Source organism: Aphis gossypii, chromosome X, assembly GCF_020184175.1.
Source record: "Aphis gossypii isolate Hap1 chromosome X, ASM2018417v2, whole genome shotgun sequence".
Taxonomy (NCBI): Eukaryota; Metazoa; Arthropoda; class Insecta; order Hemiptera; family Aphididae; genus Aphis; species Aphis gossypii.
This window is the reverse complement of record NC_065533.1, coordinates 16,640,370-16,650,852: the sequence shown is the minus strand read 5'-3', so window position 1 is coordinate 16,650,852 and position 10,483 is coordinate 16,640,370. Positions and strand designations below refer to the sequence as shown.

Sequence of the window (10,483 nt, the reverse complement as noted above, 5' to 3'; positions counted from 1 at the left end):
CTGTTTGTATATATTATCGGTTGGTTCCTTGCATACATATTATTATTATTATGCCATTGAGCTGGGACAATTCAGTAAGTAAGTAAACGAATAAGATGTGTACATAATATATTATACTTAAAAATAAAAACTTTTACTTATTGATTATTGTTGTTAACATAATAGGTTGAAAGACGGTTCCAACTTAGAATTTTAACTAGGTATGTATATTAATTCTTTCGACTTAGATTCAAACAAATAACAAAAAATTATCAAAGAATATTGACATTTACTGTTTGAATTTTATAATACAAATATTATATGATGTTGTAGCACAAATCAAAGACAATGTTCGCACCGAGCAGTGCATTTACCTTATAGTCATATGTGTAAATGAAAACTGCAACTGATAAATTGAAATATTCATCACATTTTAGAAGAGAAATTATTTGAATAAAAAATGTTGAACCCGAATAACCCTTCTATTTTTAATAAGTTTTAATTACAATGCATTTAACATGATATCATATTATATTAATATGTAATGCATACACAGCAACAGTCAAGGAAAAGATCAAATAACATAAAAAAAATAAAGTAATAATAAAATAATATTATGATAATAATTATTTATAATAATAACATATTTTGGTTGATAAGAACGACTGATAAATCTCAAAGATCATATTGATTTAAGTATATAAATCAGTGTTTTGTTGTGAATAATATATGCGAATACTTACAGATTAAAAATAGATAGTAGTTGGCTCGGATCTAGAAATCTAAAATGGCGAGGGGGCTATATTTATTTCAGAAAAGTTTAATTATAATTTTAGTACACAATACCTATAGTTAAGATTTGATAACAATATTAATAATTTTGTTTATAAGTTAAATTTTTAGATTTTAACACATAATTATACATGTAAAATATAAATACAATTTAAATATATTTTTAAAGACTTCCTCTAAAGATCCTATAAAACCCCTCTGGATCTGAGACTGTAGAATATTATATTATTATTATTCGTTGAAAAATATCGTTTTTTAAATCTATATCATATTATTATTTATGAAATTTGTGCATTTGATGATATTTTTAAGCATAATATAATACGATGAGCCCATTAATGTTGAAAGAAGAGCCGACGACCAAAAAAAATTATAAAAAAAAAATTGACACAATGTTTAATGAACTACGACGATCTTGTCTTCGAGACAGTCTTCCGGCCACCTTATTTCATAGATATACAGGTAGTATAATGTGATCGGGTTCGTTAGTTGTCAGTAAGCACACTGATCACGACATTTCTTTTTCGTGTAAGCCGATGTTATAACCATCACCGTATATTATATTATTGTTATTAATAATGGGTATGACTCCTCAGTCCTCAACGTTATTGTTCATAAACTGTTCACAAATCAAGGACACAATATACATAAATATATTATTAAAAAAATAAATAACATTTCAATTTAAATTTTAAACAAATGCAAATACCATGTGTATTAATAATAGTAATAGTAATAAATAAATAATGATACTGCATATAGTAACACTATAAAAACAATTAATAATAACAGACGCAATAAACTGTAAGCAAACCGACTGAACGCGTTGGAATCAGTTTCAGCTCATACGCTGTAAATGCGATTTCACGTCGACGATGAAAATAATTTATTGTGTTATAGTTGTTGTAGGTGGAAGGCACATATTACACGTGTACGCGTGTGGTATAATAATAAATTGTTGTTTGGACACGCATAGTTGACGTTTTTTTTCTTCTTTTTATCATCTGCGAACAAGTGATATTAATGTAAATTAGTGCTTAGTCATAATAAATTACCGTCATCCCGGGAACGTCTGATTATCACAAACATATTGAACAAAATTAAATCGAAATCTAAAACTCGTCACTAATTATAATAATAATAATAATACAATATGTATAAATAGCACATGTGTATCGTTCTAGTGAATACACACGCTATATTACAATATTTTTCACAATTGATAAGTATAAAAATTACCTGGAAATGTTCATGGGCTGAAGTTTGGAGAACTGGGAGGAAGGAGATATTCCATCTCACTAATTTTTAGCGAACCGACGAATGTCTAAAACATGATAATATTTAATCATAACTTTTATATTTTTTTGTAGCTGAACCCTAAAGAACTTTTTGATTTTTTGATTTTCGAGGGAGGTTTTTGGTAGCTAATTGAATTTAGTTTGTACTTTATTGGTATGCGCGCGCGCGTGTGTTGTGTATGAAGAGGTCCACAGTAAAATTTTTTGAATAATTTAAAAACAATTTGTAAAAACAACTGTATGTTTATTAATACAGAAGCTTAAAAATTTAATACGAGAATTCTTTTAAGTTTTTCTTACTGGAAATAAATAATCAATAAATCAAAAAATCCTATATTGTATATGTATATTTTTTAAGTGAGGTAAAACATATCATCATATTTTTGAGGTGTGCATTTCTTTAATTAAGAATTAAAAATGCTTAGTAATTTATACTTATGACATGGTCGTCATATTAAATAACACACGCGGATGTATAATATGAGGTATTCCAAAGTATTACCGGCGGAGCAAGTGAGAACATTATTTTAAATTAAATTAAATAAAAATTACATATGAAACAATATTTTGAACGAAAACACACCATCTTCATCTATTTCTAAGGGTATTTTATAAAAATTTATATTATTATTATTATTATTATTAATTTATAAGTCAATAATAATGCATGATATTTCTATAGCATCATTTGAATAGGATTGTAAATTGAATTGTTCAATGAGTCTAAATATTTTAACAAGGTAGTTAAAGCTTTAATGTAAATTATAGGTGTCCAGTACTATAATGGGTGTTTTTAAGTTTTAATTCATTTGTAATTGTAAACGAAAAATGATTCTAAGCAGATACGGCCAGCCTACATCACTAAGTATTTTTTATTATATTTATAGTTATAAAGTAATTTATTTTACTTTCAGTATTACAGTTGATTGATATAACTTTTTCTGAAAATGTTGCATTTATCATATTTTATATTATATAATATTGTAATTAACTATTATAATAATATGTATTTATACTACATATTATTAACCTGTATAACTCAACATTTAATAAAATTTTTTTTTGAAAATAATGTAAAGGAGTAAAAAAAGATTCATAGTATAAATATATAATATCTTAAAATAAATCAAATATGTCATTGCGTATAATAAGTCTAAAAGTTTTAAGTTCCCCTCAAAAATGTTTTTAAATTAGATCCAAATAATATTAACATTATTACGTTTATTGTTAAATAAGTACATTTCGTCCAAAATTTGAACTAAAAATGTCTATAATAAATAATCGTCTTTCTTAATATATTTTTTAGTTTCAGTATAAACTACTAATGAGGAATTTCGAATTCAATTTTCAAAACTTAAGTATAAAAAGAAAAGTTTATATCAATTTCTAATTACCAACATAATAATTTACACATTTTTAAAATTTTAATTTTAACCTCAAATGAATTTAAAAAAATTATGATAATAGACTTTTAATATTTTTATATATTTATTAGAGTATTAATAATTATATATATTGGATCTTGTATTAATTTTTCAAAAAGTGAATATTTAGCGAATAATTTTTTATTGATATTTATGGAAAAAAAACAAGAAAATTAGCTATAAATATTTCGTGATTATTAAAATTTATAATATAAATATATATTTATGAATTTCAACAAAAAGCAAAAATTATTTAGGATATTTCGAGGAAATAGTTATTACACGGGTGAAAATCTGTGCCATAAAATTTTTAAATGTAAACGGTTATAAGAAATTTATTTGATTTTCCGGTAAGAACTTTGTTTTTTATAGTTCGCAAAATATATAAAGAACTTGTAGGTACTAAAATTTTAAATTTTAGGTATGAACAAAAAAAGGTTATGGATTTTGAACTACAAAATAATTTCTAATTTTTAAGATTCTAAATTTAAGTGGTTATAAAAATATTGTGACTTAAAATTTTTGATACTTTTTAATTGGGAATTGAGCCATTTGTTAGGAATTTCGTATTACATTTTAAAGCGTCTTTATCCATTCAGAAATTTTAAAACTAAAAAAAAAAATGAAAGTCTATTTAATTAAATTATTAATTATTAGATTCCCTAGAAATGGATGGTTATGTATTTGATTTTCAATAGGGTTTCCTTTTTTTTGTTACCATTCTTATCTCTTATCATTCAGCTATGTCATTAGAAATGGTATTCTAAAAGTTTCGTATGACCTCATTATTTTTTTAATTTGACATTTTAGTCAAAGGTCATTTTTTCATATAATCATTAGAAAATACGCCGAAGAATAGCAACTTATGACGTACTTAGAAAAAAAAACCAATATTGTAAATCACAAAATAGTACAATTTCCGCAATATGTTGACCAATTATTTATTTAATTCTATGAATTATATTGATTATTGGCGTAAATCTATTTTACTAAATTATAATATTAATGAATTTTTTGTATTTATTTTTAGAACTAACAGTTTTGTTAATATTTTTAGTTGTAGTTTTTTGTTTATAAAATGTTATTTGAATTTGAAGCTATTGGATAATAAACCTTGAAATTTAATGTCAGGAGAACACATAGAGGACAATTATTCTAAAATTCTAAAATTCTAATTATTAATTGGTATATGTATAATAATTGTATATAAATTATTATTCAACAGGATGCAATAAGTATATAACTTGACGGATGCGGACCTCAACACAACGCGACTGAACAAAGTTAATTTGGCAGTAAAAGGTTCGTCATCCCAGAACTCAGAAATCAACATTTTTAAGTCAAATTTTTGAAAAATTGGTAACCAATTTATACACGATATAAGTTTGTTTTGTAATAAAAGCTTTGTTTTCATAATTTCATGTTTTCGTAAAATACAATAGTTTTATAATCATCAATCAAATAATTAACCTGCATAACAGTGCTTATTATTTTAATAATATGCGTTGATAATGTTGATAAATATTTTGCACAAGAACAGTTTAAATGTGTTTAAAATGTTCATATTGTTTTCCTCTATTAGTCTATATGCTAATATTATGAGATAATTATTTATAGCTAATTTACTAGGCTTTTCAGGTAATTAAATTACGAAATTATAAAAATATTGTATGTGAAATTACTCAAAGAGATCGTGTGTATTATTAATGTTATTACTTATTTTAAATAAAGACAATGTGTATAAAATAACCATTTTTAAAAATATTCTCAAACAATTTTTTTATTGTGGGGGCCTACAGTCTCTTCGTTCATAATATATATAATAAACATAATAATATAATATAAATAAATATTATATAATATATAATAAATATGCTGTGATAAGGTTAGGTTTCCCACTAAATCCGAGGTTTTAAAATGTTACATAAAACGTATTATTACAAAATATTAATAATAATACACCCTTTGCCCTGATCGGTATCAAATATCAGTACCTACCCTATAATAATAATAAAATGTGACTATTATATTATTATAATATATAATTTTCTTTTGGAACAAATCATTTTACATTATCAGATTAAATTCGAGGACATCTACAATAACATAAGTGTGTACCTTGTAAAATAATAGATATATCAATGTTCCATTATGGCCTATACCTACCAAAATAATTTGGGTAGTTTGAAACATCCATAACATAAAGATAGGAAAATATAATATAAAATATTACTGCAAGTAAGAATAAATATATAGTTTCTTTTAACAATATTTGTTTTGGTTGATTTTTTATTTACCAAGTGTTTAAGTAGTAGATCATAACATGCTAGTGTAGAGTGGAGAAGAGTGCCACAGGGGTATCCCTCAAAATGTTGACTCACTTACTCAGCTTATTTAAAATTTAAAAGCTCATACCCAATAAACTATTTGTCCAACATTTGATTTTTATAGATTGAAATACACTGAATATATTATTAAATATCGTTTCTTGAAAATATGAAATTAAAAATGTATGTTGTCATTCAATAAAGTAAAAAACTTAAAAATGATAACTATAAAAAATAGTAAAACATATCATTTTTTTAAAACTACTGTTTTCTAATGAATTAAAATTATGCAAAAGAAATATTTTCATAAACTTGAGTGTTTTCTGAAATTAGGTATACGTCACATCAAACAAATCACTACGCAAGCATTAGGCTATTAGTTATTACTTATTACTAGTTATTAGTTATTATATATATGTTATATTGTTACTAAATAAATTATAGATAAATTGAAAGAATAATAAGTATTTTTTTTTTCATAAAATTTATCAGAAAATTTTCAAAATTTAATAAATAATTTTGTATGATTTTAATATTTTATTAAAGCATTTTTTCAAGATATAAGGGAGTAATACATTTTAAATTTTGCATCTTATCTTGTCGATGAAGTTTGCTTACGCTTATATTGATTTTATACTTATATATGATTGTTGTTATATGCTATTCATCTGACAGTTGGTTATACTAAACATGCACGGTTTTTTGGATGCAATAACTTATTTTAAGCTACCTACAGAAATTTCAGTATTTATCTTTTATACTCAACTCATGTTAAGTTAAGATCACAATTCAACAGCTAACTTATGTCGAAAAGTTTGAAAATGTAACACAAGGTTACTCATATGTTATTCATATACTAATTAAAAATATCTAAAATACTATATGGTCATTGGTCACAATATTTTTTATAATCGTTTAAAATTAAAATTTCATGAAATTTTTCAAAAAAATTTCAATCATGTAATAGTTGTACATTAAATTTTTTTTTATATCTAAGGTTTTAAAATATAATACTAAATTCGTCATAAGTTTTTCAACTAATAATACACAATAAAATAATTTAAAATATGAATTTTTGTGAAATTAGATATTTTGAATTATAACTATTTCTCCTTTATCATTTTTCAGTTGTTGTAATTGTTGTAATTCTAAAATCAATAACTGTAGATACTTGAAATTTTAGTAAATTTTATTTCATAATTTTATATTCATGATATGATTAAATTTTGTTGCGAACTCTAATGTGTTAGTTACAGTCCGAACTCCAGAGGATAGAGTTTGAATAATTTTAATACAATCAGCGAAAATAGTTGTATAGGTATGTAATTACGCAGGTACATAGAAAAATTGACAAAGTCAAAATAAAATAATAAATTTAATAATCATATAATTTTGACGTGTATAATTATTTTGTAATTCAAAATTTTATGATTTTACAAATATTATTCCTAGAAATTTGAAAATTTAATAATAGTAAGTTAGTTAGTTAGTATAATAATAAGTTCCTCATCAGTTGTTGGAGTAAAAAATATTTTTGAGCAATTGAAGTTGGATTAAATTTTGTTAAAATTGGATATTTTAAATTTTTTACGAATAATAACAATTATAGTTGTTTTGTTGTAATGGAACATTTTTGTATATTATTATTTATTTTTTTATATTATTTTACATATAATATACTCGTAATATAGATAATACATTTTAAAAACATTTAATGTTAATTTTTTGCTATTGCTTTGTAAACAGTTAAATAAATTACTATACCTAATAATTAATAGCAATATATTTAGGTACTCGATAATGTGCTGATATATCGTTTCGGCTCAGAATCATTTTTCGTCTTTAATAACATTATTGACACCTATGGTCTTCAATTTTATACAGCAGGTACAGTACAAAATTGTTGTCTTATTAATAATATTTATTTTATAATTGTCAAACATTTTGATTATCAATAAAATAGAAAAATGATTTTATTTTTTTGGGGTTGTACAGGATACTTGTACACCTCCCCTTTTATGCCGATAGGATATATTTAATGCCTAACTCTATGACGAGTCAATTCTAGTCACTTACAGTACAGACTACAGTTATCTATTTTTTCACCTTATTTTTCATTATAGGACGTGACGTCGTGAACACAAAGTATCGGTCACCGAGGTCGCATTGGCCACTGAGGGCGCATCGGCGCTGGCTGCCGACGATAGGCGTCCGCGGGCGACGGTACGGTCAAGACCGCGTCATAATTACGGTATAACAAAAAAGTCGGTAGGTAGGCATACATTCATTCGCCGAGCCAGTGTTTGTCCGTCACCGTTCGCCGCCGATCGTCCGAACGATATAACAATATTATTATTACGGTATCTATAGAAGTACTGATAATAATAATAATAATAATAATAATAATAATAATCATAGTTTTCATAGGTATCTACTTAACCTGACAGCCGTTATTTGAGTTCCGCTCCTGAGTCGTCCAAATCACTATCACAGTACCGTTAATATAATATTAGAAAAACGTGCGATTCACATACCTGATCTCAACGGCGGTGTCTGGACATGTGTGACCCCAGTGAACCCGGTTAAACGAGACACACACGCCGGCGTGCGCCCACCCGTACCCGCTGGGAACCACGCACGTCAGACCAAAGGCCGACTGGTTGTCCGCGCGTACACAGGGCGACCGTAGACGTGATGCCTGCGGTCCGCGAGTCGTGCTGTTCGAAGTGAAACCCGGTGAATGGGACTATGGGAATTTGTCTGGACACAGGTAAACGCATCATCGGTATTTATGTTTTTAATTTCACGATAGTGATGATCGCCATTACATGATTCATTAATATCATGACAGTCGATAATATTATTTGGTATAACACAGACTTATACGTTATTGAGTCGACCTCTTCAAGTAAACAAACGATTATTTTATTAATAGGTACAAAACAATATTTTGGTTTGGTCTTGATTTTTGTCTAATTTGTAATGATTATTAAATTCGCTGATGTTTTCATCTTTATCCTGCAACTTTAGATTTGGCCGAGGTACACGCTCATAGTGCACTCGCTGCAGTCCGCGGAGTTAAAGAAATGTATAGTAGTCTAATAAATAATTAACTACAGCTTTTAATTCTATTTTATGGAAATAAATAACAATTTTATCACAAAAAAAAAAAAAATAAAATTATGGGATAAAGTATCACGAGTGTTTTAGTTTTTTTGTTTTTAGTTCAGAAGTGTTTTGAACGATTTTAATTAACTTCAGTTGTAGACGAATTAATAAGGTGCAATATTAGTGTTTGAGGGAAAACATATATTAAATAAACACGGCGCTCAGATATAAAATTGTACATAGTATTATGTGCATATAATTAGGTATGCATTTTATATAGCTTTCATTGGTTGCGATGCTCAATGGTTTATTTCAAGTAATTTTCAATTGTATTGATTTTGAAATTGTATTATTATGTTGTATTAAAATGACGAAATTATGTACACAGTTCTGGGAAAATATCCTTATTAAACAATATAATATTTTATGTAACAACTTTAAACGGTAAGTGTGTGAGTGGTTTTGTTTTACAATAGGTACTACCTATCCGTTAAAAAGTGGTTAGAATTGACATAAATAAATCCGTATAATAGGCAAAAATCCGGAACTAAACTTACAAGACTTTGGTATAATTGGTTCAAATGTTAAAAACAGATTCAAAATCTTCGAAAACTTAATTTAATCATGCGATCGAAATAATTTTTGACATCACAAAAATGTTAGCGTATTAGACGTATTTCAGAGAGTGTCACGAGAATATAGGCCTAAAAATAAATATACATAACTCAAGATAGTTTAAACGTAGGTATGAGTAAAAAATATTGTATTTATAATTATTATAAATATAATATAATATAATATAATATAATATTTATATTTATATTTTTTTTTATTTATTATTTTCTGGTGAGGAAATAGTACCATTTCAAATTATTATGACATCGAGTATGTTATGATGTGCATCTCGTTCGTAACACGAAACATATCGGTCCAAAAAATTTGATCGAACGCTCTAAAGCAAGACTTCATAAATTAATGCAGTTTCTGATCTTGTTACATTTTGTACCTGAATCACTATGAACGACACTCCATCAACACCACGGTGATAACGAAACGAAATTATCTAATGCAAGAATGGGCTACAGGCGGCTTGCGGATCGCATCCGGCCCGCGAGCATTTTTAATTTGGCCTGTCCTACATTTCCAAATTACATCATACAATTTTAAAGTTTATCGTCTATTATTCTATAATCTATATGACTATAATATGTATAGTATATCTTGTCAATATATAATAATTGTTATCTGACATTGAACATCGTTAAACGTCTAAATATCATAATATAGTACCGCGAAAAAGTAAAATTGATGATGAAAATAGAAATTTTAACACCTCATGGTAGAATGACTACCTATTTATTTATTATTAATAAAATAAATGATAGTGAAAATGTATAGTTTGAATGATGTTTGAATTTTTTTTTTTTTTGCTTTCTATGCTCTCCTCCGCTAGATTTTAATTTTCTAAAAATTGGCCCTTTAGTAACTTAAAGTTGCCTATCCCTGATCTAATTGATCGAATTGGTCGGTAGAGTATCCAGACCTCTCCATAGCT

The 10,483-nt window shown here is 26.1% G+C and overlaps 1 protein-coding gene across 2 annotated transcripts in view; it reads left to right on the top strand.

Moving 5' to 3' along the window:
• Window positions 1–7,966: 7,966 nt before the first annotated feature.
• LOC114131988 (adenylate kinase isoenzyme 5) overlaps window positions 7,967–10,483 on the top strand; it is a 36,727-nt gene continuing 34,210 nt past the window's right edge. The window contains exons 1-2 of one of the 2 annotated variants that reach the window (XM_050206936.1): window positions 7,967–8,180; window positions 8,248–8,590. In XM_050206936.1, coding sequence (XP_050062893.1) covers window positions 8,569–8,590 — 22 coding nt within the window. In that variant the 5' untranslated portion in view covers window positions 7,967–8,180; window positions 8,248–8,568. Of the gene's footprint in view, window positions 8,181–8,238; window positions 8,591–10,483 lie in introns of both variants that reach the window. The other variant, XM_050206935.1, reaches the window with a different exon arrangement.